Source organism: Gymnodraco acuticeps, unplaced genomic scaffold (genome assembly GCF_902827175.1).
Source record: "Gymnodraco acuticeps unplaced genomic scaffold, fGymAcu1.1, whole genome shotgun sequence".
Lineage (NCBI taxonomy): Eukaryota > Metazoa > Chordata > Actinopteri > Perciformes > Bathydraconidae > Gymnodraco > Gymnodraco acuticeps.
In genome coordinates, this window is record NW_022989890.1 from 3,348,803 (window position 1) to 3,372,439 (window position 23,637).

General features: G+C 39.1%; 1 protein-coding gene across 1 annotated transcript; it reads left to right on the plus strand.

Annotated features, from left to right (window-relative positions):
- Positions 1-23,562, plus strand: grm5a (glutamate receptor, metabotropic 5a). Its single transcript, XM_034200861.1, is given in 19 exon segments — positions 1-215; positions 1,019-1,330; positions 1,417-1,550; positions 2,147-2,408; positions 2,842-2,956; positions 5,041-5,290; positions 11,850-12,085; positions 12,189-12,310; positions 12,390-12,514; positions 12,598-12,766; positions 14,651-14,777; positions 15,994-16,111; positions 16,919-17,105; positions 18,395-18,553; positions 19,000-19,125; positions 19,261-19,443; positions 19,537-19,703; positions 20,696-21,199; positions 21,201-23,562. Coding segments are annotated over 18 exon segments (3,588 nt in total). The 5' UTR covers positions 1-215; positions 1,019-1,102; the 3' UTR covers positions 21,577-23,562.
- Positions 23,563-23,637: the final 75 nt, after the last annotated feature.

A 23,637-nucleotide genomic window follows, 5' to 3' on the forward strand; every position in this document is an offset into this window, starting at 1 on the left:
AGGAGGGGGTGGAGAAGGAGGGGGGCCGCCGTGTGCGTCAGTAAGTCAAACATGTTCCAATAACGAGCTATATTATCTGCTGCTATTTGCAGTTTCCTGTAACCAGGCGCCAGACTGAGCTTGAGCAGAAATCTGCAGCGTTTTTCTTTTTGCTCTTCTGTGATGGAAACGCTCTCAAAAGGGATGGCATCTGCAGGGCTGCGGGCAGAAAACAGGTAGGCTGAAGTTGTCTCTTAGTTTGGATGCGCGCTACGCAGACGTAATTAATTGATTCTTAAATTCAGGAGCGATGTTTTCGTAGGGTGTTTGTTCTTCATTGTACACAAAGCCCAGATGTAATTTATTAAAAGTTGCATGAAGCCTTGCCAGCATAATTTCAGCACCAGCAGCTTAATGACATTTTAAGTGGGGAATAGAAAGTTGTAAATACACTGGCATTTGTGAAATATAACCAACCTACTTTTCTTTGTTCCCATTATCACTCTACTTAAAATACATGAGTATTCAACTGAGTAAGTCTTATAATACAAGGTCCTAGTTGACTGTCTGGCATAATATTCACGTGCAGAAGGAAGAGGTGTCATACTTTTGTCCATATCTCACGTTTTTATTCTGCCATTCCAATTGTTTTTCTTAATGACTTAATATCATTGTTATCTGTTTCAGAATTACTTTTTTTTTAATAATCATTTTAAATATCAATGTATTTCTGTAATGGGAGAACCTTAGCACCTAATAGTAGCCTTGGCACGGTTTAAATATACAATAAAATCAATGGATAGATACAATATTTGCTATGGGTCCTTATCTACAGTATTAGGAAGTATTCAAAGATAACTTTCTTAAAATAATATTCTGAATCTGTGATTTTTTTCCTTCAAATTATATTAATTACATAACAATTCTGTTTTGAGAAAAACAAATTATAATGGTCGTCAGTGATTCTTGTCAGGTTGGTAAAATAACAATTGCTTACACCCTGAGCTCATTCACCTTCTACCCCTTTCCCTTTCTTCAGGAATATAACCTTTACCCTGTACACTAAGAGCACCGTGCCAGAGAAAGCACATTCATCAGAACATCAGCTCTAAGAGGAATAAGGATGGCTGGAGGAGCAGGGCGAAACCCAGGGATGGGAAATAAATTAGGGTTATATGTTAGGCTGTTGGCAGTGACTGTGATTCTGGGAGCTGATCCGGGCTGGCTGGGCCTCAAAGAGCGGGTTGGGGTCAATGCCCAAAACACTGAGAGAAGGGTGTTGACACATATCCCTGGTGACATCATTATAGGAGCTCTGTTCTCCGTCCATCACCAACCACCTGCAGACAAGGTACATGCTGCGTGTTCATGCGTATGTGCTCATTTTCTCCACATGTGTATATGTGATGTCATCAATCTCACTTGGGTTTTGCTCAGGTCCATGAGCGAAAGTGTGGTGCGGTGCGTGAGCAGTATGGGATCCAGAGAGTGGAGGCCATGATGCACACTCTGGATCGAATCAACGCAGACCCCACTATCCTCCCCAATATCACCCTGGGATGCGAGATCAGGTCAGAAACCATTTACAAAACTTCTGATGTTGTTTGCGACGTTTACTGTTAAATTATAAATGGGCCACACAAGGAAGAACTTTTTACAAAAGAAGGGTCTGGCCAGGGAGACTTAAGGTAAGGGAAGAGGGCTGGCTACAGGCAGGTGGAGTTAAGAAAGTCTTAAGAAAAGATTGACATGTGAGTAGGTATGAGTAGGTAATGAAATCCCATTGACTATTGTAACATCAAATAGAATTTCAGGTTTTACGACACACAGGTCACACTGACCAACAGGTCAATCCGACCAACTAACAAAGGGTGGTTGACAGATTGCAGTCAAATGTATCCGAAATTCCATGTGCATCTTGAAGAAGTAGGTCGCTGCAATGATTCCTCCTCTCCATAAGGGCTGTGAAAACACAGCAGGGGAACACAAAAAGGCACATTTGTACAAACAAGACTTTGTAAGATTGATGTGACTGACTCATATAAGCTTTTGCTGAACTCTGGACTGCATATTGCTCACAGCTCTTTTTTTTGTTTTTTCCCAAATCATCTATTTGGCTTCTCCAAACCGTCACCTTTTCCCATCATGCATGCCTAAACACTATCAGGGACTCATGCTGGCACTCTGCGGTGGCGCTGGAGCAGAGTATTGAGTTTATTCGGGACACACTAGTGTCTAACGAAGAGGAGGAGAGCCAAGGCAGGTGCACTGCAGAGGCAGGGAGCATGTTGCTACAGGCAAAGAAGCCCATTGTGGGAATGATTGGACCAGGATCCAGCTCCGTGGCCATCCAGGTGCAAAATCTCCTTCAGCTCTTCAACATCCCACAGATCGCTTATTCAGCCACCAGCATGGACCTCAGTGACAAGGTAAGAACACAAACAACATTATGAAGGCTTTAGAAAACTTCATATTGAATTCTAAGGTTGCAAAAATGTCTTCATCAAATGTTGTATTTTCATTTGCTTACTGGTTTTGTATATTAGATATTGTAATATATATTTCCCTAATTGCATTGTATTGTACTTGCAACTCTATTATCATGTGACTATTATGCAGCCATGACAACTACAAGGGCAGACATTTCATTGAGTATCTTAAGGATGGTTATATAATATGACTAGTGGAAAGCTGGTGATAATACGCCAGGTAGAATACATTAAATGAACTAAAAATAAAACACAGCATGTGGGATGTTTTGTTCATCGAATTTAACTGGAATGATGTTTATAATAAGGGTTATAATGGACGCAAAGGTATACTGCCATTTTTTCATATGGACATATGTATTCCTTTCAACAGAGCCTGTTCAAGTATTTCATGAGGGTGGTGCCATCCGATATGCAACAGGCCAAAGCCATGGTAGACATTGTGAAGAAATACAACTGGAGCTACGTGTCCGCAATACACACCGAAGGTAAGAGTGTGTATAGTGTGTGTTATAGTGTGCGTTACAGCTTAACATTTGTCATTCTGTCACTCTCCTGTCATACCTCTCTCATCGTTATTTACACTTTTCTTTGTGTATTCAATATTCTCTCTCGTGTTTTACATTGGGTCAGAACATCTGCATTTTTGTGGGCAGTGCCTGACTAAGTGCTTATTATTAGTTCTAGGTTTCAGTCGTTTTCCATCTTTTCCTTTGAAGTAGAATTGAAGAAATATTATAATTATACTCACTAATATTCTGACCTACCGTTGGAAGAAGAAGAAGAAGCTGAATCTCCACTATCATTATCAGTGTGAATAGCCTCAAGCACACTGGGGACACATAAACACGAACACACTCCTCTGTGAAACATCACATTTTAGTTGTTACAGTACAGGGGAGGCCATTATATCTATGCATTAATATCAAATTCATATAAAAGTAGCTCTGATTATATATTCTTTGTAATCCTGTTCATTATTGGCAAAGCTTCCCAGGGAACATCTGCCATGGGCTTTGAACTCTCTGCGAAGCATGGCACCGTGTCCACTTATTTCAGTGTTGCTTCACTGATCCCATTCTCAGAGCAATCTCTCGTTATACCCTTCATTTTTTATTTTTTATTATTGTACCGTATGTATGCTATCTTTTAATACAGTGAGACCAACAATTGATCTCCCATCATTATAGGGAACAATCAACTTTTTTTGTTTTAATGGACGGATGTGTATGTGAAGGATGGCTTAAACACTTTAGTGCATTTCCTTTTTTGTTACCACAAGTGTATCTAGGATATTTTTGTAGAGCAGATGTTCAATGCAGCCCTAACCCCCTGAACTATAGGCAAAAGCAACACACAGGGATATCACAGCTTCAACACATTCAGCCCCTGAATCATCAATCTCACCAGAGACACAATATATTGTATTGGCATGATTCTCAGTAAAAAATACCCAACATATTCGATACCGTGCCCTCTATTTACTGCGTCTTTGTAAAGGCTTGGTGGCTTTTGATAGCAATACATTCAAGTGTTGTCCTTATGAATACAAACATATTGTAGATGATATTTAGAGAAGAGGTCTGCTGAAATGTTCTCTTTCAGGAGAAAAACCTCAAGCCCTGGGTAGCTCTTCTTGTATAAAATACTTATGTTTTACTGTTTATGTTGCAGAATATTGCTATAGTCCAGAAGGCAGTAGGATGTCACTGTTTAACAAATTAAACTGTGTGTATATATGATAACCATACATATTTATTTGTTCTCTTTTGTGATCTATTTGACACTACCTAGACAGCCGTATCAATGTTTTGCGTAGTTACAAGACAAACAAATAAACAAATATTACATTTGCCATGCTCAGTTCTGGCGTTTTGAATCTATGTTATTCCAACCTTGTTAGACCAAGACAGTGACTTTAATGCCCTATCCGACAAATGCAAATGCACCTTGCTTGTGACTCTTCATGGCATTTGCATAATCTAATAACAAGCTTTATAACCCAGTTAATTATATCAGCATTCCCACATACAAAGCACACAACACTTCTCTTTAAAATAGTCTAATGTGCTGATGAAGGCACAGAAATCCCAATGACATCAAAGAAAAAAATAACTAAATAATTACGATGCAAATAGAAATGGCAGCCCCATTTCCTGACACATTAACAGGGAGTTGAATCAAGGTAACAGTTTAACACAGTTAGCAAATTACTACTCAAGAAGGCATGCCACATATTAGAGTAAAACTCACACGTAGTAAAAAAAAAAAGGATGCCTCAAACGGTGCCTTGCACAGAGTGAGAGCACACTCGCTAAGCAACAGAAAGTAGGTGACCTAATTTTGAGCAAAAACAGGGAAATGTAACCCCTGACAGTTGCCATAATGGGGACAAATTCACAGTGTTGTGCCGGCATTACATCAGAGTGTTTCATTGTGCACACCCCGTGTATGCCTGTGTGATCATACAGACTGAAAGGGTGGGAAGCAGAAAAACAAGAAACAAATGCATAAATGTTTACGAAATATTGCAATGTGAAAGACCATTTAATGAATGTTTTCCCCTTCTTAGGTAATTATGGTGAGAGTGGTATGGAAGCATTTAAAGACATGGCAGCTAAAGAGGGGATCTGCATCGCCCACTCCGATAAGATTTACAGCAACGCAGGCGAACAGGGCTTTGATAAGCTTTTACAGAAACTACGAGCCCATCTGCCCAAAGCCAGGGTGGTGGCCTGTTTCTGCGAGGGCATGACGGTCCGAGGAATACTGATGGCCATGAGACGGCAGCGTCTTGTGGGGGAGTTCCTGCTGATTGGAAGGTGAGTGGGCGATTGTGCTGCGTAGAATGTATTGTTTCTAATGGACCCTTTGTTTTGCTTTCATCAGCAGTTGAAATAATTGACTGAAATATTTGTGCTTCAGATTTCTTCATAGTCATTTCCAATCCAGTCTCTGCAGATGTCCAGCATCATCAGACAAGATGTGTTTGTTGTCATTGGGGCCATCTTTGTCTTCTCATCATCATCCCTGTTATCAAATTCATCGCATTCATCAACTTCATGGTGGTCTAGGAAAATAAAGGTATTTTTTGTATGTATTTCTTACAAGTGACACTGTGCTGCAAACTAATTTAAGATGAGTGAGATGCAAAAGTCTATATTAAAATACCATCGTATTAGGACTATTTTTTCATTTGGTCTCAATCTCTATACTTGTTGCTATTCGTGGAAAATATAACTGCTAAAAAGCTGCTTTGATTTAACAATTATTTTAATTGTAATACAATTAGTTTTATTCATGCAGGTTTTTTATATAACCACATTCAACCTGCAAAAATGTGCTTGAGATTCAATCATATATATATACATCATCCATATTTAGTAGGACACTATTGGTATTGGCGCTTCATACCAGGTATTGTTTATTAAAAGTGGATAAATACAGCAGTGATGATTTTCCAATAATAATAAAAAATGTAGCAATGTAACGAGATACTAAATCATTATTTTGTTTTCTTTTAGGGAAATGTAACCAGTTCAAATGTTGTTATGTGCTGGCTCATTTAAAGATTGATTTAAGAACCGGAAAAAATAAAGACTGGGCAACTGATGCAGGAGGGACAGAATGCAATTAAAAACATGAGGCAAAAAAATAAATGGGAAAGAGGGGGTTGATTTAGCAGGAGGTTTCACACTCTCCGAGAATAACATGTTTTATTTTAAGGTTTAGCTCTCTGGCTCACTCTCGTCCCTCGTGTTCTATAAATGCCTTTCCTCATTAGGAGCCACATGTAGGCTGTCGCTCAAACCTGACAGCAGGAAGCATAAAATAACCTTGAACTACATTACAAAACACTATGCTCTATAATCCAGGTTAAGGTGGCAAATGTATGTGTCTTTTTGTGCGATCAAAAATGAGCCAGTACTGTTACTGTATATGTGTGTCTTATTAATGCTGCTTTCCTTCAACGCTTCTGACCTCACTTTGTTGGCCCCATCCTCCATCCTTTTCATCAGCATGGAAGATTTGTCACCAGGTTTTTGTATGTGCGCAGTGCATTCATGCTTAGTTTCCATTTATAGAAAGAGACACACTGAAGGAGAAGATAATGATTTTTTTTTTGTGTGTTTTGTTGCCAGCACTGCCTAAGCCGATTTCAAACTGTTGTTGCCAAGCCACTGTCATCCTTCAGACTGTACGTATAGAAATCAGTTGAGAAATGACAGTTATTGCATATATTGCAAAGACATTGAGTTGTGAGATTCTAACAGGCTTTGTCCTCAAGGATGGCAAAGAGTCACACAAGTGCAGTACTGTCCCCTTCTTTGTATTTAGCCGACTATTAAATGGATTTACATTTGTCTTTGGTGACACCCTGAGGTTTTGAGATAAAGAGGAAGTACTTTTCCTTTTTTTTTTATTGGTTTTGTGCATGTAAATGGTCTGCAAAGGCTAAACTCCCAAAGTTCCCTCCATAGGAAGTTTCTCTCGCACACCCCCCCCCCCCCCCCCCATGGCTGAAAACGCCTCCATTGGACTCCTTTGTTTACTTCTGTAAAATAGTGACATCACAGTGTAACACTTGCGCTTTTACTTTGTACATGATAGGCTAAAGGGCGGGACATCTCTAAGCGGTTGACCAATCACACAGACCCGGCCAGCTAACCAATCAGAGCAGACTGGGCTTTGGTTTCAGACAGAGGGTGAAAAGAGGTGCTGCAGCACAGGCGGCATGAGAAAAATAAAGAGCTTTTTGGACCTTAACGCATGGAGACATGTCCCATTAGATTGGGGTAAAATCGATCTATGTGCCGATGTTGAAACTGCATGTTCTTATTTTTATCTTGGTTTTATGAAAATTATTGATAGACATGCACCCCTGCGTACATTTAGAGTGAAGAGACGAGACAATCCTTGGTTTTCTGCTGAATTGCCTAGTCTCCTACATGAGAGAAACAAGGCCTGGGCAAAGGCTAGGAAATCAGGCTCAGAGGTAGAATGGCTGCGATTTAGGCAGCTAAGGAATAGCTTCACTTCACAAATCAAAAGTGCGAAGTCTAAGTATTATCTGTCAGTTACCACAAAGAACCTGAATAATCCTAGAACATTTTGGAAAGCCATAAAATCGTTATCCACCGGTGAAATCCGAAATGAGCTACCTCCTTGCCTTACCACAGCATCTGGCACTATATCAGACAGGGCCGCTATTTTAAATTGTTTTAACAAGCATTTTGTGTCGTGTGGCTTTCTGTTTGATTCTGTTACTAACTCTGCTACTGTGAACACCACAGTCTGTGACTCTGAAAAACGTGGTATGGAAAACCCTTTCAGTTTTTCTCCCTTTACTATTGAAGTCGTTCATGAAGCCTTAACCAAGTTAGATCCAAAAAAAACGGCTGGTCCGGACAACGTAGAACCTTTCTTTTTAAAGATAGCTGCAGATTTTATTGCACCACTTGTTACTTCTCTTTTTAATCTCTCCCTCAGCACTAACACCATACCAAAAATATGGAAGTCGGCTTATGTCCTTCCTCTACTAAAAGGTGGGGAGGCCACTTTATTAAGTAATTATAGGCTCATCTCTAAATTGTCAGTTCTGGCCAAGGTTCTTGAAAGCTTAGTGAGTGAGCAGGTAAAGGTGTTTTTATGTAAAAATGACATCCTGTCTAAACATCAGTCAGGCTTCAGAAAACAACATAGCACCATCACTGCCACAATGAAAGTGGTGAATGATATTGCGGGTATCTTAGACAAAAAGCAGAGTTGTGCAGCTCTGTTTATTGATCTTTCCAAAGCTTTCGATACCATCGACCATCACATCTTGAAGCAGAGGCTGGCCAATATTGGCATATCCAGCCATGCAGTGGGGTGGTTTGTGAACTACCTCTCTGAAAGGTCCCAATGTGTTCATTTTGATGGGCTCTCCTCTGAGTGGTTAAACATTACAAATGGTGTACCACAAGGTTCTGTTTTAGGTCCACTTTTATTCTCCATCTATATCAACAGTTTAGGTCAAAAATGTGGATGAAGCAACTTTACATTTTTATACGGACGATACCGTGAGGTACTGTGCAGGTCCCTCCATTAAGGAGGCTGTTGTTAAATTACAGGCTGTTTTTAATATTATTTAAGCTTCTTTTAAATGTTGATAAAAAACTAAGGTAATGACACCGGAGACCACTTTCGATATTGTTACTACGCAAGGAAAAGTACTCAAATTGGTTACCTGTTATAAATACCTTGGTATCTGGCTTGATGATTGTCTCTCTTTTAAACTTCAGGTCAATAATCTGCTTAGAAAGCTGAGGGTGAAGCTAGGTTTATTTTTCAGAAACAAGTCCTGTTTCTCGCTTGAGGCCAGGAAAAGGCTAGTCACTGTGACCTTTTTACCTGTGCTGGACTATGGGGATCTGATGTATGCACCTGCCCATTGCCTGAACAAGTTAGATGCCACCTATCACAGTGCGCTGAGATTTGTGACTAACTGTAAAGCACTTACTCATCACTGTACCCTGTATGCCAAGGCAGGTCTGCCTTCACTTACTGTTCGGAGGCTCAGTCATTGGTACATGTTCATCTATAAAGCCATGCTGGGTAAACTACTGACTTATATCTGCTCTCTGATCTCACAGGGAGTCGCAAGCCTGAGATCCCAGGATGTGTTTTTATGTGCCAAGTGCTAGGACTGTTTTAGGCACTAAAGCTTTTATGTGCGCAGCTTGGAACACTGTGCAAAACATTTTGAAAATGAGCATTTTGGTTCCCCTGCATCATTTTAAAGCTCGGCTGGATGAAATGATATTTGATACTCCTGGTACCTGTCATTGTGAATAGGTTTGTAATTGTACCCCTGTAATTATGTTGTATGATTGTTTTCTGTTGTATTTATTTATGTGTAACCAATGTGCTGCAGGTCTCCCTTGAAAAAGAGATTGTTGATCTCAATGGGATTTCACCTGGATAAATAAAGGCTACAAACAAACAATTAGCGGGAGACAATACAAACATGAACCTAAACATTTGCATAATCCGGCCCCTTTAATTTATGATTTAGTTGTATCGGTGTGAATCAGTTATCACTTAGTGGATTTGAATCATGCTGTTCAGTTTAAAGATTCGTAGTCACCTATCATGTTATCTTTGTAAACTAAACTAAGCAGTCCCCTGCTAACAACTGGCAATTCACAATGTAACAATGATTCAGTTTAAAACAGAAAAACAAAGCTTGCTTAGGTTGTGTGTTTTTCCTCTGTTACCTTCAGACAGTAGTTACATTTTTTTCTTTCATGTCTCGTTCAGTTTAATTATAGGAATGGACACCTATTCAGCCTCAAGTTAGTACCACTACACAGTAAAGTGTCCACTCAGTGAAGATCTGGCCAAAAGTTAACTAATGTGTGTGTTTCTGTGTGTGGGTGTATGTGTGTGAGAGAGAGAGCTCACACTTGTGTGTCTTGGAGCTTGTAGGTGGTGTAGCAACACGCTGCATACAGCATATTACCCTCCCAGGTCGATGTGTGGGTTTCAGAGCTCTCGTTCAAGAGTGATTCAAACTATCCAGAGTCAAAGCCATCCATGCTTTTCATTTCCATTCCTGTCTTTTTTATGCCAGCATATCATTTCTGTGCTTGCTTCTCTAAGGATGTGTTATAAAATGATCTCCTTTCTCACCAAGAGAACCAAGCATCATAAAAAAAAACACCCACACTTCTGTTGTGTAACTCAGTTGGCTAAGTCTTCAAAAATGACTTCCTTTGCTTTTTATGTCAGTTAGAGTAGATAGAGAGGAGTTATTTTATTTGTGTGAGTGAGGTGTGCCTGTTTACATGTGTGCACATGTGTGGAGATGTAAGCTGCCTTCTGTGTTTGTGGATTGTAGTGTCCAGAGGGAGGGATAATAATAGATGGAGCAGAATCATCTCAACCGTTCACTGATGAGATAGCTTTTTGAGTCCAAGCTCGTTGTTTTTAAAAAATGTGTCTGCAGATGCTGCTGTTTTCATGCTGTTAAAAGTGTATTCACCATCAGATATCTTTTGTCATAATAGTCAGGTGTTGATGAATCAAAGTTCCTATAGATAAAATAAAATTAGTAGATGAATCCTTAACATTTCCATGTAAAATTCATTACATGCTTTGACTTTGTCTGTATTTATAATGCATTGAGAGATTGGTGCATAGGAACTTGTTTGTGATATTGAGATATTTGCTCCTCAAGTTATTAAATCAGTAAGTTCTTAATTTAAATTGTATCTAAACGGCCTTCAGTCTATGGAGATTGTATTACTCAGCATTCAGACACCAACTTTGCAAACTAAAACTTGTGACCATGGAATTGATATACAAAACAAGTCATACAACGCCAAACATGTTGTTTAAAATAAGTCCTGAAAGCACCATTAACCTTTGATCTCTTAAAGTTTTCAAGTTATCTTTGCAATTGAACACAATTCAAATTAAATGAAATCTTCAGCTTGGATATGTGAGCAAATACTTTTAATTTGTTATCACCCAGTGAGTCGTGTGTCGGTACATCTGAGTCATCATAAGAAATATTTTAATTTTACTGTAACTCTCTGCACAGTATTCATTAGGTTTATTTAGCGAGACACCACCTGTCTCTTTTCAATCTGTGCAATCACCCAGCTCTTCTCCAGCAGGCCACATTAAAAGTCACTGCCATCATGGTGTTATTCCTCTTTAAAAATACATTATGAAGTACGCATGATAATCCTGTGTTTAGTTAAACCCCTACATTTTGAATCATGTTGCCTAAAAGTATTTTTTTCACCTGAGCTAATGTTGGTTGTTATGGTAACATTTGCCTCCTGCAATGCTGATCTTGGCTATTTCAAGATGTCGAGTCTGGTCTGTTGGTGAAACCAGTTTCATTGGTGTATTTGTGAACCAGGTTTAAAGGCTACAGTGTTGGTTAGTTTCTCTGTGTCAGGGTTCTCTGTTCCTTAAAGATAAAAGACAATAAGAAATCTTTCTGAGGTGACAATGCTATCCAAGCAATGACATTTCTGTGTGGGTGCAATATTAAGCAAGCATTACCAAGAGGCTCAAAATAGTACACAATGTGCTCTATATAAAAAGGAATAGTTCATGTGTAAGAATGAATAAGTAATTCTTAAAAAATGTATGAAAGTCAACACATTTTCTATTATTCCTATTTTTGCCTGTAATATATTTTTGAATTTAAAACGATTATATAATCAAAAGCTTTACCAAAAAAACTAAAAGACTATTAATGTAAATACAAACTCAACAATCGTTTAAAACTAACATGTAAAATAGAGCCTCATATCAGTAATCCTTATCCTCACTAATGTTGTGCTGTACTTTCGTCCGTGTCTCTCTCCTCCTTCTCTCCAGTGACGGCTGGGCAGACCGGTCGGATGTTACCGATGGCTACCAGAGGGAGGCAGCTGGTGGTATCACTATAAAGTTAAAGTCGGCATACGTGACCTGGTTTGACGATTATTACCTGAACCTGAAGCCGGACGCTAACCTGAGGAACCCCTGGTTCCCCGAGTTCTGGCAGCATCGCTTCCAGTGCCGACTGCGGGGCCATCCGCTGGAGAGCCTCACGTACAACCGCACATGCACCTGTTAGTACGACATCATGTAGCACACACCTCCTTCTACACATCCTAAAAATGTGGATTACAGTGATTGGGTTTCTTCTTATGAGCAGGTCTCTGTCCTCCACAGGGAGAGAGTCTCTGCGCCATCAGTATGTCCAAGACACCAAGATGGGTTTTGTCATTAATGCCATCTATTCCATGGCTCATGGCCTGCACGAAATGCAGCAATCCCTCTGTCCAGGATATAAGGTACGTTAATGTACTGCGTGCTCATTTGCATGCTTTCTCATTTCACAGTATTGAAAATGTTTTATTTTTCTGGTGCCAGGGTTTATGTGAGAACATGCGGCCTATCGATGGCCGCAAGCTGCTTGAGTTCCTGATGAGAACAAACTTTACTGGTGTGTCTGGGGAGACCATCTACTTTGACCAGAATGGAGACTCACCTGGCAGGTAAAGATTATGGTGGGAGAAGTACAAAGGGAACTATGAATGTATCCATGTGCTGTTTCATGCACACTGTATTTGTGCCTCAGGTATGAAATAATGAACTTCAAGGAGACAGGGGAGGATGAGTTCTCTTATATCCATGTGGGAAGCTGGGATCAGGGTGGCCTGAAGATGAACGATGAGGAAATCTGGAGTAACACCAGTGAAATCATCCAGTCAGTGTGCTCTGAGCCCTGCCAGAAGGCACAGATCAAGGTATGTACTACAACACACAGTTTTACACTGTAGATAAGATGGGTTTTGCAAAGTTATTCTAAATTTAAATGATAACCCATTTGTATAAAGTAACGATAAATGTGGTAATTTTGTTAATCATTTATTCTTCTTTATATAAATGGTCTTTATTTTAATCATTAAGGCCAATGATTTGAGAATGACCAAGAACACAAATTTGCCTCAGGGGGGGGCCCTGAGTCAGAGATATGGAAAATGCACGCAAATGACCCCAGAAGTGGTTTTTTTCTTCTAAATCTCTCTAAAAAGGTCAAATGTAACTTGTATTGCATCAATCTTGATACAGGGTACTTATTATATGTTATAGTTTGGATTCCTAAAGCTTTTAGTCTACTATCCCATCATTCAAGGGTGGTTTTCACTATAAGTAATGTTTTTTTTTTGGACGGACACTATCATTTATATTTTTTTACTATGTTCAATCTGAATTTACTTTAAAATATACAAATTCTATATTGATTCTGACTTTTCTACATCCAACTCAGGTTTATCATTGCTTTGAGGAAAAAAAGATTATTAATTTACCCCTTTTTAGAGATGAAGATATAGTCATTTGTTCTGGGAATGTCATTTTCGAGCCTGAGGCCTGAAAAACCGACTCAGGGCTTAACAGGTTAAGCAATACCCACGCGGGAGTCGTGATTTGGGCCCACAGGTTTACAATCTGTAAAATTGGTCCAATCATATCCTCGAGTATCCCACCGGGGACTCAGAAAAGCTCTTTGTTCAAGCTGTAATCACGTCCCATCTGGGCTTCTGTAGTTCCCTGTAGCTCTTCCAAACCATGGAGAACACGGCAGCCTGCCTTCTCTTAATCATCACAAAAGTCTCTGATATTAAACCCTTCCTACACACTCAACATTAACTCCCAGTAATGTGGCAGCTTGTGGGGAATTAAAAACGTGAATCTCACACATAACAATTTGAGGGGACCTGCTTTTTACACCTCCAGGCCTCAGACCCCAGCCCACGCTGCATAGCTCGGCTCCACCAGCCACTTGGCTCTCTTTTACCCATGCCGACCTTGACAACACATTGGAGTCGTTCCCTACCTCCTATAATTTTAGCAATGCATTTCTTAAAAAATAAAATACTTCCCAATTTCAATCCTTTTCATCCACCTATGAAGCCTCTCCATGGTTACCATCACAGGACTACTGTAACATGCAGGCGACACGTGTTTTTAAGATTAAGAGCAACATAATGTTTTCCAGAGATGGCAAAAGTGCACACATCCTTTACTCAAGTAGAAGTACAGATACTACAGTGTTTAAAAATACTCTGGTAGAAGTACTGACTAAACTTCTTTACTCAAGTAAAAGTAAAGAAGTATGGGCTTTGAAATGTACTTAAGTAAAAAGTACCCATAACTACCATCTGTTTTAAAGAGTACCTGACCTCCCTTTATATTAATAGAACAATAATGTCATTGTTAGCTAATGAATGTTTCCATGCTGAACAACGGCAACATGACAACGTTTTCATTGGTCCCTCTTCTTTAGAGAAGACCAGGAAATGATGGATACACGGATCGTGTTCAAATCAATAGGCACGCAATGACTCTAAAGAATAATGATCACGCCACCAAACACACATTCAAACTAAAGGAACCAGCTGTTTGGAAAATGTAAGAAGTACAGTATAAAGTACAGGTATTTGTGCTAAAAATGTAAGAAGGATAAACGTATTCTATACATCTTTCTCTTTTTTCTCCTTTGATCCCCTGATGAAGACCTCGTAATTTCCCTGTCCTACAGAGCAGTCAGAGTGTAAGATTAGCTACAGCAAAGTGCCATTAGAGCTTTGAGACCTTCCCACCCCTTTTACTACTGTGTGTGTCTCCAGGTGATCCGCAAAGGAGAGGTGAGCTGCTGTTGGACCTGCACTCCCTGCAAAGAGAACGAGTTTGTGTTTGATGAGTACACTTGTCGAGCCTGCGTCCTTGGCTTCTGGCCAACAGATGATCTCACTGGTAAATAAAACACTTTTATTTATTCTATGTCCTATATATATATATGTTGCACTGTTGGAAGAGCCTGTGACATACATTTTTCATTGCCATATCTACACTGTAGCTAATGTGCAAATGACAATAAAGCCTTGAAACTTTCTTTAAGTGTCTGATAATTGCAACTGGATATTACCAAACAGATTGGAGGAGCCTTGGAGGAGCCTTGAAGTGTGCCTTTCTCCTTACATCTTTTGTCGACAACCTCAAAAAACTTGACAAGACTCTAAACTAAGACACAGAAATCCACACAAATAATGCAAACACACCACAGTACTTCAGATCCTTGTTTGAATAGGGCATTTGGCTGAAGCCTTTTTAACTCAATAGTCTGTCAAATGTTTTGAAACCCATTTTCTTGCCCCTTTGTAAACACGTATTGTCTCCCACGGTAATTCTGTTCATCTGTTGTTGTTGTTTATGTGTATCCTACATAAGAGAAAAGCAGTGTGTTTATCCTGTCTTCTCTCTGATCCCTCTTTTCTCTGTCGCAGATCGCTTTTAATGTTTCACAAAATATAATTGCCTCCACTCTCATTTCCCCCCCCGCATCATTCACTATATTTTTACCCTTAACAAGTTGTTGTTCAGGGTAAATAGTGCAGTAGATAAGATAAGATGTAGGCCTACTTTATTGATCCCAATGGAAATGTTTGTGTTGCAGCAGCATAAAAAGACAAGGCTAGAAATAAACAATTCAAAATGTAAACATCTCAAATAGAAATAAAATAGCATTAAAAAAGTTGAAATACAAATAGTAAACAAAATATAAGTGTGTAAGGAATACACAATAGCTTGCATATAGACTCTTATTTCACTACTTCACTTTTTTTAAACTATTTTCTTTTTGTATTTACTTTTTAATATTTACTTGCACTATATTGTTCTGTTTTTCTGTATTATTGTGTTGCACTGTTGGAGAAGCCTGTGACCTAAGATTTTCATCGACATAACTACACTGTAGCTATGTTCGTGTGAAAAATAAAGAACATTGACCTTGATATTACACTAAATATAAATGTACAATGTGAGTTTAAGTCCAGTTAAGTCTCAAGAGAAGCTATGGAGCCGAAACACATATGGCTGTAACACACAAATACATGAATGTCCCTTTTGCAGACAATATAATTGAAGTTTTCCTTGTCTCTTTTCTCTCTCCCGTTCCTCTCTCTGTTTTCAGGTTGTGAGCCGATCCAGGTGCAGTATGTGCGTTGGGGGGATCCAGAGCCCATCGCTGCGGTGGTCTTCTCCTGCCTGGGCCTCTTGGCTACACTTTTTGTTACTTCGGTCTTCATCAAGTAATTACAGCCTATAGCTTTACTGGTCAAATATCAGTCAAAAAGTTAATGGGTTAACTTTAACAACGTTGACTAGAAAACTTGTGTTTTTATGTTCTATATGACGGTCAGATTACTTATCAAAAACAAACTCAAATTGAACTTGCATGTCACTTTGTGTTACTAATAAGTTTGTTTTTGTATGTCACATTATGTTTTACAGCTAATAATAAGTTAGTTGAATGTACATCTTGAGATATTATGTCTGACATCGGATCAAAATAACAATGGTTCAGTTTAACTCTAACTCTCAATGGTTCAAACAACCTATTTTTTTACTAGGTAAACCGGTGTAATGCAGGCCTTATTTACAGTAGACACCAAGTGAAAATATATTCAAATGTAAAAAATATAGAAATACAATTTATTCATACAAATAAGATTTTAACTTTTAATGCTATCTTGATTGAAAACCGTGAGCATGCACATTATTGTATATGTTAAATATCATTGTGCAGAAGCAATGAAGAAGAAATTAATTAGAATGAACATATACATATTGGATCAAATATATCTAATATGTATATATAACCCAATATGTATATGTTCATTCTAATTAATTTCTTATTTTATAGTTATTTTATCATTTTTAAATGTTTATCTTTAATCGTATTAATCTGTGTGAATCTGTGCTGTCCTGTTTTTCATCCTTTCCCTGTTGCTGTTAAACTCCTGAATTTCCCCATGGGATCCATCTTATCTTCTCTTATCAATACCTTTACTAATTCATCTGTTATGGTAATTACGTTAAATCTTATCTATCTGTAGGTTTTGGGACACTCCGGTGGTGAAGTCATCCAGTCGTGAGCTCTGCTACATCATCCTGGCTGGGATATTCCTGGGCTACCTCTGCACGTTCAGCCTCATCGCCAAGCCCCACATCATCTACTGCTACCTCCAGCGGCTGGGCATCGGTCTGTCCCCCGCCATGAGCTACTCTGCACTCGTCACCAAGGTACTTTCTTTTCTATTTCATTTTAATGAGGTAGGGGCCCATATATAAACTGTTCAAGTAGTGCAAGTTAGTGTTATGTCTCACAAAGCCCCTATGTTCAACCATCTGACTTTGACATCAGTGTTTTGTTCTGTGACACTGTACAATGCAGCCTAATGACACTTATACTGTCTGTTATGTGTGATTGCACTATTGGGAATGCCTGGAATTTCGCTGTACTCTGTGTAGTGACAATAAAGGAATCTAATCTAATTCCATAATTTAAATCAGGGGTGTCCAAACTATGGCCCGGGGGCCAAATGCGGCCCACGGACCATTTTGAATCGGCCCTCGTAAAATTCCAAAAGTATAATGGAATATGGCCCACAAATGAAACTTGTGATTGTCTTATATTGTACTTCTTAACTATAAATGTAAACATATATTACACAGTAGTATTCATGTGTTAATAAGACCACTTTTCAAATACATTCAGTCAATTAAAGTTGGAAACATTTTCTAACATATCTTAGTTGATAAGAAAAAAGCCCATTGACTTATTTACGTAATAAGCTTGAAATACACCCTTCCTATTTCTCCTTATTATAATCAATATGAGGTTTCTGTTTTAAGGGATGAGCTGCCAACACTCACGAGCATCATTTACCTACATTTGATTGATTTTGCTAACTTATAACTGAGCTTATGAGGCGATATACCACTAGGGAGCGGCCCAGCCCTTCGTATATTTTCCTGTATGTGGCCATCGGTGAAAAAAGTTTGGACACCCCTGATTTAAAATGAGTTTTACACCTCCATCTCAAATTGGTATTGGTATTGATTTGTATTGTTTGCCGACAAACTACGAAATGTACACTTTAAATTGCTATCGATGACCCATTAATTTCGTTTTACGCACTTACTGAGGTGGTGGAGAACTAACAGACAACCATGCAGTGAGCAGCTAACGGTGTTTGTTGGACCATTTGGCAGAAGAGAGATGTTGATGATGTTGCAAACCGAAACATGTGATCTGTCTAATTTCCACTATCGCAGTCTAATGTTTTTTAGCATAAATAGAATGGCATTTGAGGACAAGTGCAGGAGTAAAAAGGCGCACCTCCAGAGATTGGATGATGGCCAATTGTTAGAGAAGTACATTAGAAGTTTAATCTCTGTGTGTGGGTTGAGGCTAAGGTTTCAAGATCTAAAAAACTGAAAAGGGGATTATCATTATGAATCAGCATGAGCAGTTTTTATCGACATTGTAATCGAAGCCTGCATAACCATTGAATCTATTTTTTATCCAGACCAACCGTATAGCGCGGATCCTGGCAGGCAGCAAGAAGAAGATCTGCACCAAGAAACCTCGCTTTATGTCCGCCTGCGCACAATTGGTCATCGCCTTCCTACTCATACTGCTGCAGCTTGGGATTATTGTGGCGCTGCTTATCATAGAGCCACCACAGGTATATAAGAGCGTGTTTTTACAGTGTCAACGATGTTCATTTAGATCAGAATCAGAATCGGGTTTATTACCAGTTAGGTTGACACGTTCGAGGAATTTGACTTGATGTCATGGTGCGTACATAAAAGTTAAACAAAAATTAAAAACACAGATAGAGAACTATTTTAAGAAAACTATAATAACATAAAAAAATAACAAAAAATATAGTAAAATATAGCAGTATTTACATAGAAATAGAATGGAATAAAATATGTGCAGTAATAAAAAAAAAACTGATATTGTGTACAGTACATTGTTTGCATTAATGTATACATTATACACTATGATGACTTTCTATCATATTTTTGTGATACAATACTCCAGAAAAGTATACATTTAGCATTTGAAATGGAGATTTTTACGGCCGGTTGACACAAAGAGTGATCGATTCCCTTTCTCTCCTCCTAGGTGATCTATGACTACCCGAGCATCAGTGAGGTGCATTTGATCTGCAATCTGACCACTCTGGGGGTGGTGGCGCCGCTGGGCTACAACGGCCTGCTTATCCTGAGCTGCACCTTCTACGCCTTCAAGGTACCTCAGCACACCCGTAGTTATTAATACAGTCCCAATGCACAGGTTCATGGTTTTCTTTCTTGTACCTTGTCTCATGTTTCTTCTTCAGCCTACACCGTTTTTCAAATTTCTGTTCTTAATTTTCTCCCACAGACTCGTAATGTTCCAGCTAATTTCAATGAGGCCAAGTATATTGCCTTTACCATGTACACCACCTGTATCATCTGGCTGGCCTTTGTTCCAATTTACTTCGGCTCCAACTACAAGATCATAACCATGTGCTTCAGTGTCAGCCTCAGTGCCACGGTGGCTCTGTGCTGCATGTTTGTGCCAAAGGTAAGACAATGAAAGCATCACACGGTTGAGAATGTTCTTTAGACTCTGCATTTTGTTGCTGATAGCTATTGTGTTGTTCATTTTCGTGTTCAGGTATACATCATGCTGGCCAAACCTGAGAAAAATGTCCGGAGTGCTTTCACAACATCCACAGTGGTGCGCATGCATGTCGGTGATGCCAAGAAAGTTACAAAGACCGGAAAATCCACTAGCAGCATGGCCAACTTGTTTCGACGCCGTGGCTCTGCGCAGGACATCAGGTATGATTATAAGTAAATACACCTGTGCACAGTTGCATAGAGGAGAGGGAAAACACCTCCTTAAAGTTGCTCGTTAAGTTTATATTCAATTCATATTTAATTGAATGTTGTATATTGTTGTATACATTTTGAAATCTTAAATTATGTTTTCTTCTACATGTCCCCGGCAATTAAAATAAGAAAAGATACTTAACGTATTATAATCCAATCTAACTTTATTTATATAGCACATTTAATAACAACAGAGTTGACCAAAGTGCTGTACATCAATAAATATATAAAAAGCAGCATAAATACATTTAGACAAAACCGATAGGACAAAAATAATTTTCAGCTATTACACAGGAGAGGATTTTTTTCTAAAATAAATCTCATGAGGGCGTTATAATATTAGTCGTCACCTTCTGTACTCCTTCCATCTAATTGTTTGATCATTTCATTTTCAATATTTACTCACTGATTTGATATCATGTCATCTTTTGGCCTATAATTACACAAGAATTTGGCGTCCTTTTCTGCTGAATTCTGTCCATTAGTACAGGAATACACAAGCAAACTCTGCTAAGATATTTCCATGAATTATCCGTGTTTCTTCTCCAACTGTCTTGGGTAAATCAGAGCCGATTCCACTACAGCAGGGTGAATATGCCAGGAACAAACTGCTCCCCGAGCTGAGAAAAGGCTACCTCATTTGGGTTAAGTACTCCCAGAGGAGACTCGCCGCCTTAAGGAATTCTCTTTCTAGGGAAGATAAAAAGAAAATGGAGGGAGATGTGAATTTACACAGACGGCAAAAGATTAAATGGGGGGATGGAAGAAATTCAAGCGAGAAGAAGTAGAACAGGAAATTACTAATCCTGGTGTTGTAGTAAAATACGTTATTTGCCAACATGTACTTTATGTCAGCACTCAAATGTATATACATGTATTTATATAGAAGATATGGATATTTACCATTACTTCTTATCTAATGTCTTTAATTTGTTTTGCAGTTCCAATGGAAAATCTGTAACATGGGCGCAGAATGAACGCAGCTACAGACCGAACATATGGAAGAGGATGTCATTTCATGTGAAGAAAAAGGAGGCAGTGGAGGTAAACCAGACGGCCATCATCAAGCCGTTCTCTAAAGGAGGAGACGCTCCTGCGGACACCGTGGTCAAAGAGCAGTATGGCGACCAACATGTGCCTCCACCCTTCACCTGCTCCCCCTCCCAGTCGCCAAGGGGTTTCCAGGGAGGAGATACGGGGGAGGACGGGGGAGCCTTACCCACCTACATACCTGAGAACGGAGCAGGGGTCAGAAGAAGAGGAGGGGACAACAGCCAGGATGTTTGTATGTTGGACGGGGGGGACATTAGCGTGATCGGCATAGGGGACATCGGCACAGGGATGATTGGAGGCCAAGCTCAAGGCACTTGTATCATGGACCAAATCAGCTGTGTGGTTAACCGTTTCACTGCCAACATCAGCGAGCTGAACACCATGATGCTGCCGGGGGGGGGTCACCGCTAGCCCCACGTCTACCCCTGCTGTTCCTACAGATGCAGATGCCTCCCCCTGCCCACCTCAGTACCAAACATCCAGGAGCATAGAGGCCCCCTCCACTGTCACCACATATGCAGAGGTTGCAGCCGTCTCCAATTTGTGCGAGAGTCGACCAGCAGGGAAGTTTTATGAGAACCTGGCTGGGACTTGTAGCAGGCGAGCCAAGGATATGGAGGAGCTGGTGGCTCTGACGCCCCCCTCCCCGTTTAGAGACTCATCTCTGAGCTCCAGCGGCAGCTCCACCCCCTCGCTGTCCCCCGCCTCAGATGCTGAGTACGACCAGCTGCTGCTGAGACACTACAGCCAGAGCTCCTCCTCCCTCTAAACCTGCTCTCTGCACACCTTTCTCCCCTTGTTGGAGTATTTTTTTTAAACTTTCTTTAGATGGGACCAGACTCTTGGATTGCTTTTTCTACACATGGATATTGAGAAATAAATAAAAACACATTTTCAGATTGGATTCAAATGCGCACACACAAGCCTCAATTGAGAGGACTGATAGAAAACACATCAGTGACGAGACTACAAATACAAAAGGATTAAATTAAGCAAGTCAGTGCTTCATCATTTGTCTTCAAGTGAGTACAAAACTTGGCAAACTAAAAGACACTTACGGGCGTTTTACACCACTTTTAAATGCTATGATAACTGTCACAATTGTTTCAACTTTCCAAATTCCAAAGAACATACTGAGAAGCTGAGAAAACAAATGTGAAATAGCCTATTACATTTTTATTTCATTATAACTTTGTCATTGATCCTAAGTTACCAAATATTTATGTTCAGTGTTTCTTTGATTATGCCAAAATGGCTTATATACTGAATTTCAAATAGGCATTTGATTTTCTTTTTAGGTAACTACAGGTATTATTAGTAACTCTTGTATTTCAGTTGTACATTTTGCATCACATGTTATCATAAACACAAAAAGCGTGATTTGTTTTGATTGCTTACTGTATCGCTGTTGTACATGTGATGTTTTTTTATATCTCTAATAATGTGAGATCTGGTGGATGCCGATTGTATCAGCATGATGGCGTCTGTATAGAAGATAACTTTCCTGAAATGAAAAGGTTAGTTTTCCACGTCTTTTTCCTGACCTCTTGTTTGTTTTCAGTCCTGAAAGACTCAAGCAAGCATTTTGTATCCTGATGCTAGAGGAGAACATGTACAGATGCTGCATGAGGTGAATCAGACAGCAGGGTTTTCCAGTGTGGAAAGTTCTCAATGACCCTCCCTTTTCTTGGAAAGAAAGAATGAATCCCCCTCCCATTTTGATAGGACAAGAGCTCTTTGTGTCTTAAAAGAGTTAAAATACCTTGTCTTAATGGACTCAATGTCATCAGGTGTCTAACCGACAAAGACATGGACTACTTGGATGTGTTTTTGACTCTTTTCTCTAGAAGTGACTTAGCTGAATGTACAATAAGTTGTCATTTGAAGTGGACCAAAACGATCTTCCTCCTCAGGATGTGTCTGAACCAAAATACCTTGACTTTAACTCATAACTGCCGAATGAGCACCGTCTTTTGTTGGCTCAGTTTGCATGATGTCAGGATTTGGTTTCCAATCGTTAAGGTACATTTGTAATGCATTTCTTTTTGATATTCTACATGTTAAACCAATAAGATGAATAGATACAGTAGCAAAGTAATCATACCATGTGTGGGTGCATTGATGTGTTTGTATCACATATATCAGTTCTAGGAGAAGAGAAGCAAACTGAAAATGTGCCAGATTTTTCAGACATCCATTACAAAACAGTTGTTTCTCGCCTGGCTTTTTAACTCTGTATGTGCGAATGTCTCTTTGCAGTAAATGACATGTTTCTATGAATGGGCTCATGGTGCAGGCATTATAAGGAGGATGTTCTTTTTTTATAATATTTTATGACATTTAACTATGTTATTGATCAATTATTGAACATTCTTTTTTTATATCTGCATTTTGGACTGTCTGATGATAGTGACAATGTCAAATAACAGGCTAGCAGATGTAACTGATGATATATATGTCATAGCTAGCTTATGCTCGTTTAACAAACATATTTCTTCTGTATGTTTACAGGCAGAAATGTGTACATGTTTTTTCAAATTTGAAGAATTTTTCTACTGGCTTTAGTTTGTTAAAATGATCATGAGTAATTCTCATATTTGCATGCAGGTTTGTGCCAATTTGTGCAGTTGCATACTACGCTTTATGCTAATTATTCAATCTAGAGAAGATGTTTGTCTTATTTTATCATCTGCCTTTCATAATTTACAATCTAAACTAATGTTGAATTAAAGGTTTACAACCAAAATGCAACATATGGTCTTGTAATTGTTTCAATTCATTGTAAATACAATAATTAACATTGTAAAAAATGAAATGTTTTCCCCTTATT